Source organism: Nanorana parkeri, unplaced genomic scaffold, assembly GCF_000935625.1.
Source record: "Nanorana parkeri isolate BGI_ZX_2015 unplaced genomic scaffold, ASM93562v1 scaffold109, whole genome shotgun sequence".
NCBI lineage: Eukaryota > Metazoa > Chordata > Amphibia > Anura > Dicroglossidae > Nanorana > Nanorana parkeri.
In genome coordinates, this window is record NW_017306377.1 from 1,536,729 (window position 1) to 1,557,186 (window position 20,458).

The 20,458-nt window shown below is 41.0% G+C and overlaps 1 protein-coding gene across 1 annotated transcript in view; it reads left to right on the forward strand.

The window, feature by feature from the left end:
• SKI (SKI proto-oncogene) overlaps positions 1-19,735 on the forward strand; it is a 94,104-nt gene extending 74,369 nt beyond the window's left edge. The window contains exons 2-7 of the mRNA XM_018553100.1: positions 9,876-9,995; positions 11,677-11,792; positions 11,873-12,138; positions 13,399-13,700; positions 15,475-15,705; positions 18,436-19,735. Of these exons, the coding sequence (XP_018408602.1) occupies positions 9,876-9,995; positions 11,677-11,792; positions 11,873-12,138; positions 13,399-13,700; positions 15,475-15,705; positions 18,436-18,624 (1,224 nt within the window). The 3' untranslated portion in view covers positions 18,625-19,735. The remainder of the gene's footprint in view (positions 1-9,875; positions 9,996-11,676; positions 11,793-11,872; positions 12,139-13,398; positions 13,701-15,474; positions 15,706-18,435) is intronic.
• Positions 19,736-20,458: the final 723 nt, after the last annotated feature.

Here is a 20,458-nt window from a genome sequence, read left to right on the forward strand (position 1 = left end):
GGGGGGGAGGCTTAGCAGACTTCTTGGTATTATCAGTCCTCGGTCCTCTGGCCCTGGTATCAGACATTAAATGTAATTGGTCTTGAAAAGGAAGGCTTAATACAGCAAGCTGCTCTGCAAGGACTGAACGATCTGATCACAGCGTTGACCTAGGCAAATCCTTTCATGGCAGAAACAAATCTCCTTAGCAGTCGTGTCTCCCCTTGAACCTGGGAATGACATTCCTGAGCATTAATTGCTGCAATAAAACCCTTCAGATAGTGAAGCAAAAGGTGCCACAGGTAGCTTAAATGCTGTCATATATAGTGAGTTCCTTGTACGTCACAATGAACATTTTCACGGTCAGATTCTTGCTTTTTAATATGAAGACCAATAAATGTAGCAATTATGAATGCTCATTGGCATGTCAGGAAAACTGTTCTGCTTATGACTAGCTTTGATAAGATGATTACATTGCATCCTGTTTAGGCTGCCAGTCAGTCATATTGGTCACTGGCTATTTGAAATGGAATAAGAATATTGCCAGAGTTATTTAATTTCTATATTGAGGCCAGCTCTACCCAATCGTAATATTTCAAATGGGCACCAGTGGATTGAAGGACTACTCTCTAGCTTCTTATATCTCTTGTAGACTTTAGCAGAGAGGCTTTCCTAACGGGTTCGTCTTGAAGGTGGGTTCCCCCATTAATCGTTTTATTAACATTTATAACCGTCCAATGGGGATGTGTGATGTTTTTTTAGCTTTGCAATGGTAGAAATGGAAATTGTGATGAAATCGCAACGCAGTTCGCCAATAGATCTAGCAGCATGTTTCGAATTCCAGTAATCGAGTCAACCTTTTAAGAGGAATTCAGAATTCTAAAATGCATGCAACTGCCAGCTTCCTTGCCACTAGAATAATACTAGCTGCAGCATACACTACCAGCAAGTATATGCTGCAGCTAGAGTGCACGACTAACATACTGGCATCATGCTGTTTGGGGGCCTTTCAGGTCCAAGCATGCATTGCTAGCTATACAGGCATTTGTGATTCTTCATCCCTCTAACAGACCGCAAACAAATGCAGGCTTGAGAAGACTCCTTTCCAGCACTCACTTGGTTAAATAGCCCCCTCTGTTTTAGACTAGTTAAGTCCTTAGTATTTCCAGGCGCCTGCAAGACTGCCATTTAAATCTCCCACGAGCCTCGGCATGCTGTATGTTTTTAAGAAGCTGTACAATGTGTGTCTGAGCACATGCAGCGAGCACCTAAATGCTTTTCCCTTCAACCCTGTTAAGACAAGTTCCATCCGTCTAAGCACCAAGTAGAATTAAATCCATGCTGCACAGGATAATTGCATGGAGAGTGGCAGGTAGGCTTTTCCTCCTGCTTCCCTCTTGGCGCAGCATCTTGTACGGCAAACACGTGATGATCTTAAAGGCAGCCAAAGAAGCTTTGGACGTCTAAGACTGTAATTGGTTGACTAGCTTTGCCCTCCTAGCCGCATGGAGGTTTCCAAAGTCATATCAGTTAAAGTAATTAAACTCTGAGATTTTCCTCCACAGTTTTAGATCTTAGCCCTATTAACGCATCTGTTGTCTAGTGATTTTTGTGGGGGGGGGTTTATGCAACAACCTTAGGAAAAATTTAGAGTATATATCAGATCTGTTTTAAGTTCCCTTTGATAGATGGACACTGACGTACCACCTTTTGATCATCTTTTTGTGTTCCCTGGAAAGAAGCAGCTACTGAGCGTTCATAGCTTAAAGAAATTTCGTTGAGTATGGCAACCAATCAGCTCTCCCCTTTTCTGGTTTTGAGGCCTGCATTACGTTCTTGGCAACTGTGAGCTCAACCCTGTGTGGAGTGGTTGGTGGGTCAATGTATTTGTGGAGGTATGCACATATTTTCCAGTTTGCTGTGGTTGGGTGAATAAATAGGTTTAGGGAAAATCTAAAATAGACCAATTTAGGCTCATCTCACACTCTCTGGATTGGTTCAATCACATGATCAGGCTTATTCAGCTGAATTGCAGTATCGCCACCATTTGGAATACTTTGTCTTTTGGACATGATTAAGTTATTTTGTTTTTTGTTTGTTTTAATGGTGATCCCTACAACACCTTCGTGGCCTGTATATGCGGGACACTAGCGATGCGTCAGTCACAGATTATTTTAGCATATTGAGTAATGTTTAGCTAGCCAGTTGTGGCATGCCATGAACTTTGTTGTGCCTACTGAATGGAGTCTGTATTTCAGTGCAGCTAACAAAGCGGCCTCCTCACTAATCAGTGGGTGACAGGTACGCAGTCCACAGTCTGCTCTAAAGCTTAGAGGTCAACCCGGCTAGATAATCAGCTTCAGTTCACTCATTGCACAAATGTTGTTTGGCACACACACCACACACAGAATGCAGTGCCAGGTCATGCAGACTTGACTTATAATGCATAGGAGTTGGCAGGGAACATCAGACAGGTGTATGGAATATTTTATGTTTTGGTCAGTGTAATTAGCTATTACGTTCTGTGAACAGACTTGTTCTGTTTCTGTGATCTGTGGAAATGTCTTGGAAAACCTTGTAGCAAAGTGCAGAAATCTTATTCTGTATGCAAATAGAAGTAGACCACCGACTGAAAGCAACCAAATTTCATTTTGTTGCAGTTACTGTATTTTGCACATCAACATTGTACTTTTGCATAGCCTGAATAAGTCTGAAAGAGTTAATATATGAAGAGTGTAGTTTACTGTGTAATTTGTTAATGCTTTCGGGAAAGCACCGGGTTGTAATGCAGGTTGAACTGGCTTCTGTTGATCCCAAATCAATACATTTTAATGTCCATTAGCCTTGCATCCAGGTAAAAAAAAATAATAGAGAGCTTCTCAGCACTGCATGTTTGGGGGTAGGTGTTTGTTCCTTTCGCAGAATGGAATAATTGTATAGCTTTTCAATTTCATCTCTCTAAAGATGACAGTTCTAGGTCTCCTCTTGAATAGGATTTGATGGCTGTGAAAAGGGGCGCCAGATGCTGGCAGTAGTACAATGTTATTTTTGGAAGTCCAGTTTGGAGTCCGAGCCAGCACTTTGCTATTTCACGAGCAGAGAAGATCTCATATTCTAAGTTACCCACACATGGACAATTTCCTGGCAAATTAGTTTAAGACTTTTATCTTCTTAAAATGAGTACATATATGGGTGTTGGCAACTTCCCCGTGTGACTGTTATCTGATATCATACAACTGAGGTGTAAAATAAAAAACGTTGTGCACATATGCAGTCATCGTGTAACTATTGTCTCTTGTATATTCTTAAGATTGCAGAGCTTGAACTGGATTGTGGAAGCTGATCTGTCTATACATGGCCGGCGTTTTGTCATGTGTTTGAACTGTCATATACTTTACATTTCCTTACAGACTGCAGGCTCACTTCAAAAGCAACATTTTTACCCTGAAAAAAGGCAACTGCTTAATCTCTTTTTTTCTTTTTTTTAAACTGGATAGCGTCATTTAGAAGCTGCGAGAGTCGTGCAAGTTTAGCCACTCCGAGTAGTATTAATATTTTACGCATATATGTAAAATACAGGGGTTAGGAAAGTCATTCTGAAATTGGAGCAAGAATTTGGTGTTGGCCAAATGCATGCAGGAGTTGCCTCCTCCTTTTTTTTATGCTATGGCTTAATTCTGGAATGGCGATATTTACTTGTATGATTAGAAGATGACACTAATCATTCAGCCTTTTGAGTTTCAAAACCTAATTTGGTCATAAATGTCCCTAAAACAGATTCCTTTAGGAGGGGAGTAACTTCCTTTAGGACACCAAGCCTATTTGCCAACGCCATGTATTAATTTGTGAAAACCTTACCTGAATTGCAGGCCCCTGTGTTGATATCGAACAGAAGTGTTCAGTATAGCTGCTTGATTTGTGCAGGACACATATTTGAACCCTTTTCAGTTCAGTGGCTTAACAAATAAATCTAGCCGGATTTTGATATATAGAAATGTAAATTAGCAAATTCTGGATCTCTGGAGTCAGATCACTAAGCAGTTCTGATCTCTATTACCCCAGGCTGTTACTCCTTGCAGTTATTTTATTTATTTTTTGACCTGCGAGATTTTAAATGGATACAAGCTTGTAAAAAGTCAGAAAACCATTGCTTCGAGTTGGTGAGCTCCACGTTCATCGCCCAATATCCTCCACATGAATTTATGGCCAGTGAATGGATAGAGCAAATTGTCAACATTGTATAGAGCGTTCCCACGTTGTGTATGCCAGACCTAGCCACCAAAGGAAGAGCGCACTGTTCTTCCACTATCCAGTCTCTTGTCTTTGGCAGACAGCCATTCTGTTTTCTTCACAGATACATGAATTGGTGTTTACTTGAGTGTGTGTGCACATGTGTGTATATATAGACACAAAACTGAGGTCAGTTCAAGGCTCAAAATGAAACGCCGCACAGGATGAAGTGACTGAACCTGTGGAGGATTCCACAGCAGCAGGCTCACTTTGTGGGTGGGTCCCGCTAAACCCAACTTGTGGATGCCAAAAGTCTTGCCAGCTAAAGATGTGTTGGTGGTCGTGCTGACGGAGCTATGATTTAGCAGGGGTGATTCAGCTTAAACAACAGATTGTACATTTTCCCTAGCTTACTCAGAGGCTGTTATTTCCTTCCTTTACAGAAAAAAAAAAAAATCTATTGTAGATAGGAATGCACACAGTGTGGAGCCGGGGCGGGGGGAGTCTCAGTCCAGAACATTGTAGAATACAGCCAAGAGCAGCCTAGCTCATAGCTCGAACTCTGGGCTTTACTGCCGACTGTCTAGCTGCAGCAGCTTCATCCAAACATGCCCCCTCTTAGCTTAGTTTTTATGCGGCCATCATAGTACTTAACGTAACTGTGTAATCTCACTGGTTGCAGGCTCTGTGATTAGACTATACAAATGTCAACTGCGGTATTGTAATACAAACATAGGACGGTGTAAACAATTTTTAATTTTTTTTTCTGGTTCCTTATTCATTTGTAAGTTTCATAGGTTCTGGAAGCCATGAAACCACAAATCTGGCTGAAGTGAAAACACAGGAATTGTACAGTTTCACTTAAACTTACAGTAAAGGTCCCTAACTTTGTGTATTATCGGTTTCTGAGATTCCCAATGATTAAAAATAAATGTCACTTTCGAAAAATTGCTTCCTCTGACATAAAGCTGAGCTCCAAAATGGTAGATGCAAAGATCAAATACATATGATAGCTGTGTTGCCTGCCATAGGATTGGCATTTCTGTCCATACTTTCCTGATATTTATACAGCCCATTACATAGGACAGCCAAGCAGCTGACACCACTTACATTTAAGGAATACAGTAGAGTCTCCTCTCCACCCCTATCCTTGTCACAGCGAAAGAGCAGAAGCGGTATCATGGGGTTCTTCCTTTGCTCTCTCTGCTCTTTACTCCTATCAGCAGTTCCTTGTCAACACATTTTGCATGTAGCATACATGGTTGTTTCCTAGTGCTGCCTCTTCCTCTCCCTCTGACTATTTTTTTTTTTTTATTGGGGATTGCAGGAGGCAATAGTTGACTTTCAGTTGTTACATGCAGAGTGCCTGTCCTTTTGAATCATCACACTTGTCCTCATTCTCCATTTGCACTGATGTGCCCTTTGCACCCCTTAGCATTTGTTGACATTAGGTGTATTTTTTTACTTTAGCACAGCAGACGAAAGAATGCCGTTGTGGGGAAAAGGGCCCGGTTTTCTCAGCATTTGCTTATAACCAAGAACCAAATCACAAAGTGCATCCCGTTGCCTCTGCCCTAGTAAAAAATACAAAACACTTAAAATGAGCAAATAAAAATGTGGCCTTTTGCAAGCTTTCCCAGCCAGGCAAATTCCTAGAAAACATAAACAATTCCAGTCTCCATATCTGCATTCAGGACTTTTGCAATGCTTTTATTAGTCGGGGGGTGTGTTGTTTTTTTTTTTTTTTTTAGTGTGTTTTTGCTTGACCTTTTAAAGTAAACCCCACAAAAAAAACAACTTGCCAAGTAATTCAGACCTATAGATAGTTATACTACCCTTTTCATGAAATACACCATACAATACAAACCCAAATTTGTATGGTGCTGTCTCTTCCAACTCCAGAGTTCCACTCCTCTTCCTGCTATTGCAGCAGGATCAGTGTCATTCTTGGTGATTTGGTCTCCATAATCTGATAAAGCATCAGCCATACAAAGGTGTCCACAGCAGATGGATGGAGCTAGGTGCTTGGGTGCAGGGGGGGTGCTACCCTGCTGATATAGCAGATGTAGGAAGGCAGTGAGTGATTCAACTCATAAAATGGAAAAGTTTAACTCTTAAAATGTTTTCCCCCTATCATTGCTTGCATTGTGTTCTCTTTTGAAATTTGTCAATAGACTGGTAACAAGCCTCTGTTTCTACAGAGAGTGGAGACTGAAGCACCAAGGGAAGGAGTGGCTCAGGACAAGGAAAGAATTAAATAGGGCAATTGTTTTCGAGCACGGTCTCATCCTCACTTTAGACACTGAGTGTCTCTGATTACACATTCTGCCTCTCAAAGTTTAGTGTTGAAGTCTGTTTTGTCTAGTACAATGGTATCCAGACACTGCTTGCCTGGAAGCAGCTGCATGCTATGTTGTGCCGCCTTCGAACAGGCAGATTCCTTAATTTTCTGCTTTTGTTTGAGTTATATACCTTTTTCATTCTTGCTATGGGTTAGGTAGGGTTGGGCAATATGTGACCCATTTGAACCTTGACGTTCCTCAACACCTCAAGGGTTGCAGCTTCTGGAAGTTGTTTTCTGAACAAGTTGGAAAGTTGTTGCTCATGCTTGCTGTAACATTTCCTCAGCTGAGACTTGTAGCTTCCAAAAATATGTATATATGCACTTTCCCGGAGCTTGTAGCCCCTCAACTTACTGTTGACTTGCTTGAGGTTTTACTGCCACAAAAAGCCAAGGTATTCTAGCTGAGCATTTGCTTATTTTTTGTCGGGAGTGATTAAGAGTTAATGTAGTACAAGTTTGACAGTTTATTGTAAAGAGTATTTTCCTTTTATTTAAACACCATCGTGATAACACAGTTGCTTGACGCATCCTGCAATACCTATACTCAAGCAGTTTTAGTACCTTCTCCGTTGCTGTTGCTATTTAAATGATAACTTTGTAAAATACTGATCTGCTTATCTACCCGCTGTGAATTTCTGTCTAGCACTTTTAACATTATGAAATGTTTGAGGTTTGCTTTAAACAAATAAGAAGTCTCAGACCGGCGCCTGGTGTTGTGGTTTTTGCTGTTGGTAAGAGAGCTAGCTAGGTTTTTATTTTGCTGTGTACAAGAGATGGTAGTGAAACAGGAAAGACCTCACCCTGAGACTGCTCGGAAATGTACCCGATTCCATTGCTTTTATCAAGTGTAATAGTGCAGCAGCAAATGTGTGAGTTTTAAGAGTAAAGTGATGTTTGCTAGATAAGCCCTAAACCTGTCTCTGTGTGCTTGCAGCATATATTTCTATTTACATTTGGGTCTAGGTTTTAAATCAAGGAAACTTTGAGTACCACCCTCTTGAAATCGGTGCTATGAAGCCCACCATGAACAGAATAGGATTAGGTTTGAACATTGGGACCGTTCATATTGCTGTATGAAACCTTTTCTCTTGATCCAAAGCAGAATCCACAGCTACAAACACTAACGCCAGATTCTTTAAAGAGAGCCGTCTCCGATGTTGTTGCGTTGCTCAGCACCCACATGATGACAAGGCTTCCACGGTTTATTTTATGGAAACCGATCGTTTCTGCTGATCCAATACTGTTTTCTTTCCCTTTTTCCTAAACCAGTTTGAAGTCACTGAACTTTAATAGCAGGTCTCCCTGGAAAATGGGCCTCTGCCAGTGTGAATATACAGATTTCCACCTCAAGGTCATCGGTTCAAATCTGGTTTTGCTCGCTGGTGTCTGACTTGCTATTATCTACTACAAGATTCTACTTGGCGCTGTTGGGCAGGCATGCCAGAGACCAAAGCCTGTAAACTTATTTGACCCAAACCATTCCTTGTCAGTTTTCTTTTGGTTGAAGGAGGGGTGGGGGGATGGTGCTTGTTTAGGCTTGCTTTAGCTTGTTAATTTTTATTTTTTTACTACTAGTATTCCTCAGTATTTTCCATAAAGCAGTCTCTGCTTTGGTGTCGAGATATGTGCTTCACTGGTGTCGCTTTGTCTGAATGAATTAACTGTTCTGTCTTTTGTAAAGAGGGAAGTATAACATGGTGTAAAACTGAAATAAATCTGTAAATACTTCCCTTATGTTGCCTGAATTTTACATGAACATACTAAGGATCCTTGTTTATGGTCAAAGATGTTGTACTAGACTGCTCCACATTGTAGGTTGCATTCATGATATCCATACAACCCCATAGTCCATTAATTAACAAAACAGAAAACAAACGTATAGCTAAGCTCTGTGCTGTTTTACCTATCAAGGTCTATGGTTCTTTTCAGCCATCATTCTAGTCCAGACACTCCTGCTAAATAAACAACAGGTTAGGCCTGCACTTCCTGAGACCTCTGCAGAGCACACTGCAGTTGCGTGATACTGCCTGGCCTAGTATTGGTGGCTCTCTTATTGCAGTAACACCTCGCTGTGAAATGCTATCCAAGTTCCAGTTAGTGGCCTTCTTTAATCTGGTGTTTTTGTGCCAGTTACAGGTCGTTTTTACTTTTGCCATTACTGTGCCTGCATGGAAATTGTTTTTTTCTTCAAACCTGTTTTTCCCCCTTGTTTTATGTATATACCCTGTCCCTTGTACATATGATATATTAGATGTGGATATCTTGTTGAGCCATAGCAGTGTAAGTGTTTTAAAAGTAGAATTTGCAGCACCTGCTCATGAGACGCCCTGTCCGCTTACTTGTGTGTGTTGAAGGGAATGATCTTCTTGCCAAGAGGTCTTTTTCTATGCTTTAGGGTGATTTACAGTCCAAGATTCAAACCACTTGTGGAAAAGTCAAAGCAGGAGTTGGCATTTTACCCAGAATCCAGTGCAGCTGTGGCAGAGTGAAGTCATCCGCTTAACAACCATCACAAATAAACAGACTGCGCTGTTCACGCAGTTCTGATGCACGCCACATAAAGCATTCCTTCTATGTGCAAGCGAAGGCAGACGTTTGTCATATATAGGCGTGGTTCTCAGAGGGTGCTCACAGGGACCGTTTCCATTTCAGTCGTTACTAAAAATCGGTAGCACGCTGCTGAAGTCACATTTGGCCTGTTCTGTCAAGCTAGGAACTGCTAAGGATTTCTTATGAGGGTGTCTTCACCAGTTAGGGCTACAACTGTCCATATTTTTAAAGTAACCCTCTAATTTCGGCTGTGGTAGTTTTTATGGGCAACAGTTTCCAGCATTTTTTAAAAAATGTTTTAGTTGGTTCTTTTAATTTGTATGCTTGCCACTAGAGGGCTCCATGAAGTTCGACACCATGAATGGGGTCTGTAACACACCAACTTTACAGCTCGGTATATTAAACAGAAAAAAGTTTTGGTGGTTTAATGCCAATGAGCCTTCCTGCTGCATTAGTGCCTACGTTTATATAAAACCAAAACATACAAATATGCGTCATCGCCAAAATACAATTTTGGCTAAATTTCACAAATCAGCCACACAGTTTAAGAGGTGGACCAGTGAATTACCTTAGCTCACCTTAAAGCTGAAGGTATTCCCATATTTTATCTCAGTGATTATGGGAATGTGATGAAAGCAATATGTAAATGTCTTCTGTTTTAAGAACACTTCACAGCTGAATTCCACCTCTTCCCGTTGTGGAAAATGAATAGAGATGTGTTAATGAAAGCAACTTGCTCTAATCTTAAATGTCTGTCTTGTTTGTCTTACAGATTCCTTCAGAACCGCCAACTAAAAAGTCCAAATCAGAAGATGCCATCATCCACTCCCCGAGCTCTGCTGAGAAGGACAAGTCCTCTAGTTGGTTGCGGAATTTATCAAACGCCAGCAAAGTAAGTGTACATTTCTACAGTATGTTTTAGGCGTGTAGTGATGACATTTTGCGGACAAATTAGTTCAGAAAATGTCATAGGTAGTGAGGGTAACTCTCTTTAGCACATAAAAGGCAAAAGCCTGAGATCCAGATGCTTCCATACTTATTTATTCAAAACTTTAGTTTTAGGTAGACATTTGCGTTAACACAATTGTTGACATTCAAATGCAAAGTACATTAATACAGATTACATGTATTTTGATAATTTAACACGCATGTGCTAAGTTCAGCTGATCTGTGAAATTAATCCTTGGTTGTAAAACATCTATTTTGATTGTTATAATGGTAAATAACCTACGGCAATGAAAATGTTGCATCCATTATGCTTTAGTGAGTTGACCCTTTTTGAAGGTTTTTGAACCTCACAAAGGAGAGCTTTCAATGGTTAACTATTTAAAGTCCACAGCTATGCACACTTTTGGTATGAGAAAATTGTGTGATAAAATGAACGCAGATATTCATGCAACCTACTAACTTTAACAATTAACTGTAGCAAAATAGACTTGGTCTTAAACTGAGGGTTGTCAGAGCAAGCCAAGCTCTTTTATAGTGGTCCGAGACCTACAACTTTTGTGTCTCTACCTTGCTCTGGAAAGTCTTTGTTTTTATCTGAAGCTTTAGTGGTTTGGCACACGTTGGGAGATGAGGTAAGTGGCTTTCCGATGCCTCAGAAACTCCAACTTCCCCAGTCCCTCCTCGCTCCATAACCCCAGAAAGATCTTCTGCGAGCTTCATATTTATTGGCAGGCAACAACTGCTCAGGGTCTTAAATGTAATCTGGCTCATCCTTTCCAGTGAAAGTTGCTAAGCAATTAGGGCCAACATGGCAACCTAAGGAGGGAGCAAGGAATGTACAACAGCGGCTGCTTAAGAAAAATGAGAGCACAACCTCTAGCCAAAAACCACAGGCTGAGTTATTTGTGTCCGGCCAGGTGTGCGGCACAGGTGAAAAAGCCAGACGGCCGAACTGCAGCCATGGCGTAGCCATGCGTCCCGGCAGCCTGTGTCATGACACACAAATCGTACAGCTTGCAGGAGTATCGCCTCTGCATTCTGTTTGTAAACTGAGACTGCTAAGCTTATGAATAGAACAGGATCACTAGAGGCGTTCTCATTTACACCGAGCAGGGTCATGCTCAAGGGATTGCTTTGTAAACTTGCTGCACAGTTACTTCCCCATACATTTTTAAAAGGCTTTTTTGTAGTTAATTTTTTTTGTTCAACATAAGTGATTTGAATTCCTCTATAATGTAATTGTGTTTCTAGAAAGTTTGGAAGGAAAACAGAATCTGGTGATTTTATATCAAGGAACATAAGCCTTTTAGTTACTGTATAAGAGCTCCCAAAGACATGACCGACCTTGAGAAAAATATAGATAATTGTCTATTTGCAGCACATTAGTTGCTTAACAGGAATGATTTGCCATTTGTATTAAAAGTTGGTTCTTCTGTAACACTTTAAAAGACTCGCCTGTGTTTTGGTTGCTGTGGTTTTCCAGTCTCCCTTGTACCACTTTGTGAAATCTGTTTACATTTTCATTTAAAAAAAATTATATAAATGTATGTTTAACTATCGTGTGTGCTAGTGCATCATTTGATCTTCATTTTACTTATTTTTGTTCTTATTTTTGTTTACTACAGAACATGGGATACGTCCACCCTCGCCAGCGCCTGTCTGCTTTTCGGCCCTGGTCCCCTGCCATTTCTGCAAACGAAAAGGAGATTCCGACCCATCTACCCACCCTGATCCGGGATAGGTAAGGAAAAAAAAAATGTTCTAAAGATGGAAATCGCATTTTATTCACTTCATTGTTGTGGATTGTTCCTCTTCTTTTTTTTTTTTTTTTTTTTTTTTTATTAAGAACCTAGTTGCCCCCAATGTTGCCCTGACACCTCCAACCCAACAGAAAGTCATCACCAGCCCTCTTTGCGCACCTGCTGTGCCAAGAAGTACTCAATCATCAGGTAGCCCTGGTCAGTCTCGAAAACGAAGGCCCACGGCAGAACTTCCTCCAGCACCTGAGGCCCCCACTCCTTCTGTACCAACTCGGGAAGAAGAGAAGGAGTCTGAAACTGAGATTGAGGTGGAAAGTAGAGAAGAATGTAAGTGTGAGTTGAATTTTATGTTTACATTTTCTAACAGAATTCATAAAACAAGTTGTAGGATTTAAGATTTGTAAAGCCAGGCTTAAATTTACCCCTAAAGGTTCCTCTTTCCTCAAATTTTTTTGTTTTTGCCTTTTTATAGCAGAAAACCATTTTAGATCCTCCATGTGATTATCACCAGGGTTGTAAAATTCTTGCAGGGGAGCTGTTTGGGAGTGCTTTCCTATTGATGTCCTGTAGATATGCCCTACCAGAACTACATCTTCCAAAAAACCCTTTCCCTATACACGGCATGTAGGCATGCTCTTTGCAATCAAGGCCGCAGTATGGTTTTGCCTTAAACAAATCAGTGTATGCATATGGAGATGAACAGATGGTGGTGGATGTTGGGTGGTGTTGTGTAGTTCAGTAGTTTAATGTATTGTAGAGTTATACAGAATGTGTTTTTTGTTAATTTTATTTCTCCTTGACGTACACTGTAAAGCAGCTATTTAGCCATGCTGCTCATTACTGCTACTATTTGGATGGTTGTGGTTGCCCTTTTAACTGAAATGGCCCTCTGGTTTTTGCTGTGCTGGCATTTTCTTAGGGGGCCATCATAAAAATAACAACATAGGTTGTAAATAATATTTACAAAACTCAGAAGGTGGGTGTTGAAACAGAAATTATAGATCAAAGATTGAACGGCTTATGTTTACGAGTCAAGTTCCAGTAGTTAATCTGCACTGTTCTTCTGTAGCTGGGTATCGTTTGCCTGGTAGATGAATCATACGGGTCACACACAGGTCATCGCACTCTTGTTTTGTGACTTGACTGTCCTATGATACGTGACTGTATTATACAGGGGAAAGAGTGCCTAGGCATTTTTATTGCCCATATTTTAAAGAGACGTTTTATACGTTATGTAGGATTACATGTTGTACGTTTTCTCGCAGCTCAATTCCATGAACTTTAGAGGTGTGGCATGTTAGAAGCAAGGAGACACCGTAAAGTGTGCTATCAGTGGCTTCTTCAATTTCTAAGCTTATAGTGCATCTTTGTTATGAGGCCATTGTAAGTTAAGTGTTAGGTGGGGTTCTTTTAATGACTATGAATAAGCAGCTGCCATTTTGAAGGTTTTCTCATTATTACGATTGGGTTTTTTCTTTATTGCACTGTCCCCTTCGTGTAAAATGAAGTTTTCTTTGTTTACCTGTTTTGCTTGAAATGTTGCCACCTGAGATCTCACAGTTCTGCTTTCCCCCCCCTCTCTTATAGTTACTTCCTCGCTGTCTTCGCTCTCTTCTCCTTCCTTCACATCCTCCAGCTCTGCCAAGGAGTTGAGTTCTCCAGGCATGCTAGCCCCAGCTGCGGTTAACCATTCCTTTGAAGCGGCTCCTCACGGGGACTCCATTAGCAGTGGGCTTGAGGCAGAGCTGGAGCACCTACGGCAAGCCCTGGACAGTGGTCTGGACTCCAAGGAAGCCAAAGAGAAGTTCCTTCATGAAGTAGTTAAGATGAGAGTGAAACAAGAAGAGAAATTAAATGCTGCGTTGCAGGCCAAAAGGAGCCTTCAGCAGGTAGAGTAGCTTCTTTTGAGGTCTTTGATCTGCATTTCAGTGTTGTATTATGGTTAATTTGACTACTTTAGACACTAGAGCTGCAGCTAACGATTATTTTCAAAATCGATTAGTTAGCCGATTATTAAGTTCGACACACATTGAGGAAGAATGCTCAACTGTGCCATATGCATGCTCAGTCCTTTGGGATTAGAACTTACAGTACATATTATCCCGATACTAAGGCTTTTGTCATTTCTTTACAACTAGCCATTGGAGTGTCTGGTCTTGTATTCTGTGGCAGTGCATTTATGATACTTAGAGGGCAGGAGTGGGCACTGAGCGGGCAGGAGACAGAGTGAATTTGAATACAGACCAATGGGCGCTCTCAGATTCCTGCCTACAGTTTCATAATTGCTTTTATTTCCATATGTAAATAACAGTTAAGCCAAATGCCTTTTTTATTATGTGGATGACATGCAAGTTTTGAACTCTGGTTGGGTAGAGCCAAAATAAAAGAAGTTTAACATTTCAAGAGAACTTAAATTGGTCAATATTTGGTCCACCATAAAACATTGACTTATCTTGTGCTGCCTCAACTCCACCATCCCTGGTAACAATTTCCATGGTGGTGTTGTCAGCAGATTTCTCTAAGGATGGCTAATTTTAATGTATTAAGAAGGAAATCACAATAGAGACAGTTGTCAGGCAAGAGCTGCTGACGAAGACACAATCAGGAGAAATGAACGTTGTACCAAATATAAATCGGTGGCTCTCATGTCGTCCACCTGTGAGATGGTTATGGAGACAAGCTTCAGTTCTTGCTTGTCTCTAAGATGAATTACTGCAACATCCTCTTCTCCAGTTCCTAATTTTGGTGGAGAGAAAGTCAGGAGTGCATCGACGTTAACAATGGCTTGGCTGGGATGTCACATTATTGTAAAGGGAAAAGGATTTCCCATGACCTAGCTGCAGGGTGTTACTTAACAGAAACATGTTGTTGTGCATGGTGCTATCAGAGAGCCAGAGGAAGTCTCACTTCTGGTCTTTTTTTTCCCCCCTCTCCATGTTTTATCCTGTGAATCTTTTCAGTCTGCTGATATGTCAGGAAGCGTCTTGTGACTTACCTGCCCTCTTCTAGTTCTGCAGGAAGCCTCCACTCTAAGCAGCTGCTCTTGTTACCTAGACAGTTCAGTAATATGTAGGGTAAAAGTATCACACGTGCAGAGGAACGCAAGAACTGAAACAATGCCTTTTGCCATGTGCCCAGTTTTGTCATGGGTTTCATTCGGCGTGCATAATTGCCTCTTTTGAGTACAAGTGACAGTTGAGCTATGGCTTTGCAAGGCCCAGCATGCCTCAGTAGCCACTTACTTTACATGCTATCCTTCTGTAGTTTAAGCTGAACAGGTTGTGTGCTATCTACATTTAGCCTACTTGTCTGTGTATTGGGTACACATCCGTTTTGAATCTGGTGTAGAGGGACTACAAGTCCCAGTATGCCATTAGATAAGGTGGCTTCCTAATGAGGAACAAGGTGAGCAGAGAGAATAATTGGCCAGTGGAGGATTTGGCAGAGTGGCCCACCAGCTGCTGTAGAACTACAAGTCCAGCATAATCTGAAACTCGTGGATTTATTGGCTAAACGACTATGGTTATAATGGTTTTGATCAAAAATTATGTCATCCTATGTTTTCTGTCATTGCGGTTTCAAATGTAACCGTTGCGGCACTGTAGGAGGCAATCTTGTGCCAGAATAGGAACTTACACTCTTCCTTTATGACTTGTCTCTTAGGAGCTGGAGTTCCTCCGTGTCGCCAAGAAAGAGAAGTTGAGAGAAGCAACGGAGGCGAAACGCAACTTGCGGAAGGAAATTGAACGGCTCAGAGCGGAAAACGAAAAGAAGATGAAAGAGGCAAACGAGTCACGGTTACGCCTGAAGAGAGAGTTGGAGCAAGCCAGACAGATTAGAGTGTGCGACAAGGGCTGCGAGGCTGGACGGATACGCGTTAAATATTCTGCCCAGGTACTTAGACATTTTAATAAACAATTCATAGTGTACAAAAAGTATGAAAAACCTTAGAAACCAGATTTTAGTTAAGTGAAGTCGGGACAGTGAAGCATATTGGAAATCATTAATAATTAGGCTGCAATACAATTTAAGGTGTGATATATAGCATTTGGGGTGGTCTCTTAACCATTCTCACATAGAATTTTATCATACCTTCAGTGCTACCTTCAGTGCTTTTTCACCTACCCTAAATTCTATCACCACTTGATGAATCAGGAACAAAGTCTGATAGTGGTCCTGCACTTTATGTAGCTCTTGAGGGCTAGTTCACACCAGCCCCAGTGCGTTCTGGCCCGATTCAGTGCAGGAACACACTGGATCGCGGCGGGCTCTCTTTGTTTTGGGGTGGGAGGGGGCGTGGCGGTGCACTGAAGTCAATGGCACTGCAAGCCACCCCCTCCGGCCGCAGTGCGATCGCCCGCACTGGAACACATGACATATCAATGCACAATGTTTTCTGACCACACAGGAGCGGAACGCAGTCATTGATGTGCCACGCGTTCCGGTGCGGGCGATCGCACTGTGGCCGTAGGCTATGACTGCAGTGCCATTGACTACAATGCACCGCCACGCCCCCTCCCGCCCCAAAACAATGTGAGCCGGCCGGGATGCGATCCAGTGCGTTCTGGCACCGCATCGGGCCAGAATGCACTGGAGCTGGTTTGAACTAGCCCTCGGCAATCAAGTTTGACAGTTCAAATCTAGTTTACTAAAGCATCTCAAAGAGAAAAAGAGACAGATCTTTAAGCCCTGAACAGTTGCTACTGATGGTATATTGCTAGATAAAGATTCTCCGGCGTTGAAAATAAGCCCGTGTGCAGCACACTGACGACAGGAGAAAACAATTTGAGCTTCTTTGAAAATACTCAGTCAATTGAGGGAAGGGGAGTAGACTGATTATACTGATGTGAGACAGGCCAAACCAGGAAATGATGTGGATTTCCTCCCAAGCGTCAAGCTGATAAGAGGCCTCCAGACTAAACATTACCACAGTGAGAACTGTACAATGGGTGTTACCTGCAGTTCTCTTCCACTGAGTTACAAGCTGGGTGCTGCTGAGAAATCAAGACTTGTCGCTGTGTTTTTCTAGCTTGCAGTCACATTGGGAAAGACCTTTACTACCCCCCTGGTGACCTTGCCCAAGTTTACGGTCAGTCACCTTTTATGAAGTATAAAGCCAGCGCAGGGTATACATACTAAAAGCTGCGTCAGGGACTAAAAATGAGTGTTTTCTTATTAAAAGAAAAGCAAAGTTTGGGTGCTTATTTGAAATCTAAAACCAGGCGTCCAGCGAGTCCCGCAAGCAGTTTGCCTGGTTTATACATAATTAAAAACTTAATTATTTTCAGGAGACAAACCCACAAAAACATTCAGCGAGAACAAGCTCACTGTATGGAAAATGGTTTTAAAATTTGTATATATATCGCAGCAGCTGGATGCGTTAAGCAAATTTTTTTTTTTAAATTAATGGAAGGGACAACAGAAGCGAATAGAATGGTATTCTGATGTTGCACTGCTTTTGCAAAACGATAATCTGCATGTTATTTCACAGCTAGCAGTCAGGGGCAGGCTGCTTCCTCTGTCAAGGTCAGGGTATGGTCACCTCACCAGCATCCTTCTCTAGCAGATACAGAAAGAGGACAAAGATAAGCTAGCTCTATTTACTGCCACATCATGTCCTTGAGCGAGCTTCCGTTTATAATAAAGGTCACCCTTTAGTATTTGACATAACTTTTTTTTTTTTTTTCATTTTTAGAGCTGTAGCAATAAATATATTTAGACTCTACTAAACGTTTGTGTTAAAAAAAAACCTTCAGTAGACACTGCTTAGTATGCACATTCTTTATGATGTTTGTATACCTGGAAGATGGAGAAAAAAAGGAATCAGGTGCATTCAGAGAATGTTGGTAGTCATTGTGTGAGCTGAAGCAATATTTCAAAGAACGCAGTGTATCCACTATGGAATAGTGGCATAGGGGACAGTATTGTTACTCCTTCATAGGGATAAACACTCTTGCTTAAAGTCATACTAAACTCAGGTTAAATCTTAAAAATGCATTCAGGTACCCCAACTATTAACAAAAATGTATCTTATTTGTGTATCACTTGGCTGTAGATCCTCAAATCATCTCTGAATTGGTGCTGACACTGTCCTTCCTTCTGGAGGGTGGCTACTTTGGTTCTCCATGGTCCCTGTTTGTGTTGTAAAGTAGCCACCGCTCCAAGCTCACTCCTGTGATGGGCTACAATCTAATGATTAGTGTACTAATTTGTTTTGAGATTGTAATCCATCCTGGCAGTGAGCTTGGAGCGGTCGCTACTTTACAACACACACAGGGACCATGGGGAACAAAAGTCGCCCCCCTCCAGAAGGAAGGACAGCGTCCGCACCAGTTCAGAGATGATTTGAGGATCTACAGTCGAGTGATACACAAATAAAATACATTTTTGTTAATAGTTGGGTACTTGAATGCATTTTTAAGATTTAACTCCTGAGTTTAGTGTCACTTTTTAAGTAAAGCGTAAGGTGGATGGCAAAAACTCCTCCCATTTCTCTTCCCAAGCCATTCATTAGGAAGAACAAGGCTTTTGGTGGCTTTTCTGTATTCCTGTTCTATGATCCAGAACCTATTTGCCAGTGTGCCGTGCTTCTATTATATTAACTCTGTGTCCTACCCATTTCAGATAGAAGAATTGCAAGCGAAACTCCAGCAAGCAGACGGCGACAGAGAGAAGCTGCGGACAGATCTTGCACATGAGCGAGAAGCCAGAGAACACTTGGAAAATGTTGTTAAAGATCTACAGGAACAACGCTGGGCTAAGCCCAGTAGCCTTTCCAGCAGCGAACACACACGAAAAGACATTGAAAACTAAAGCAAAAAACAAAAAATTCTATATGAAGCAAAAAAACGTATCTATTCATATACAGAATTCTACGTATATGCACAGGAAGAGGAGGATGTTGCCCCGATGTATGCATGAATAGGTGCATGTGTGAGTGTATGGAGTGTGCGCCCTGAGCTCACACAAATTATTACGAACTTTATAGAGTCCGAGAGGAAGGGAAAATGTTACCCTGTACAACAGAAGCACTGAACTTTGCCTCTTTAGAACCCACACAGCACAACATCTTACTGTGCCTCAGACAGAGTGTTTATAAAATGGAGTCACTTCGGCTCTCAAGTGAAATTTGTTTCTTTTTTTTTTTTGTACATGTCAACTACAAGAGAACAGCAAGATTCGACAGTCAAGATTAAAAAAGGAAAAAAAAAAAGCAAGCATTATCAGTTCTTTTAAATTGTTCTTAAGCTTGCCTGAAACACTTTGAGATTTACATTTTCTTATAAGCTATTTAATATAAAGATATATTAAATGACAAGGACAATATAAAGACTCTATTGAAAATGGGGAGGGGTAAAAACAAACAGATTTTTGTATAACAAAACTGAAACTTTGATGCACAATTTTAACTGACGTTACAGGCTTTTTGGGGTTTATTAAAAAAAGAAAAAAGAAAAAAATGGCCCTGTGTCCCCTACTCCTGAACCTGCACATCCCCAATCTCAACACCGTTCACGTCGACTGTGCAATGTATTGGTAGCAAGCCATCAATATTGAAATAAGACTCTTCTGCATCAAGTGGCTTCTCCTTCAGATCTTATCTGGAAATATTCGGTGTACTCCATCTTGGTGTTTATTTTTTATTTGTTTTGTTTTTTTTAACCTATATATATAAATATATAAATATATGTATATTTTTTTTAATTTTTTTTTTTTTATTTTTGTTAACAGAGAATGTTTTATCTGTACGCATGTAGGAGAGGCTAAAAGACAGACAGAAAAATCAAAACTAACGAATAAAAAAACAAAACAAATTGTATAGCCGTACTGACCAGTGTTTTTACATCCCATCATATTGGATTGAGATCTTTGGGTGTATACATATAGATTGAGCTCATCGCACAGGGGGAGAGATCGGAACAGAATAGAGAAAGTAAGACAGTTAAATGTTTGTAGAAAGAACAACTTGTATTTCAAAGTCTGTATAATCGCTTGTTGGCATTTCAGGGTTTTCAAAAAAAGATTATTTTTTGTTTTGCGTGACTCAGTGTTGAATGTTCAGTCTTGCGTCTGCATTGAGCACGCTAACAATACAATGCCAAATACTATGATGCAGTTTTGCTGCTGAAGCATGATACACATGCCACACTTGTAGCTATAATTTGAGGATAATGTTTTTACATTTTTATTTTTTTTAAAGTTTTTACGAGTTTTTAAAGTTAAGTTTCTACATTTTTCTCAAAGAATCTTATACAACCAGCTCAAAACTTCAATCACTAACTGGCAGGTTTGTGATTAGTGTCCATGGACGGTAGATGTCTTCGACTGGATTGGGTGGTCATCGCACTGGCTTATTGATAAAAATGGCGGTCGGGCAGGCTAGAAAACTTTGTCTGATCTCTAATTCTTTTCACCATAATAAGCCAGCACTGTAGGTGTCTGCAGCCTTCCCGATCTGCTCTTCCTCAACAGACAGAAACTTAAAGTGGACACTTATTTATGGACCCAACAGTAAGTACAGATGCCTGAGGGTAGTTCGATACCTATATGTCTGACCACTTTCTAGTGTCTGTCTAACTTAAGATTCTAATCCATAAGCTGGAATGTACAGTCGTGTTTTAATAGGAAGTCCTTTCATAATTTTAGC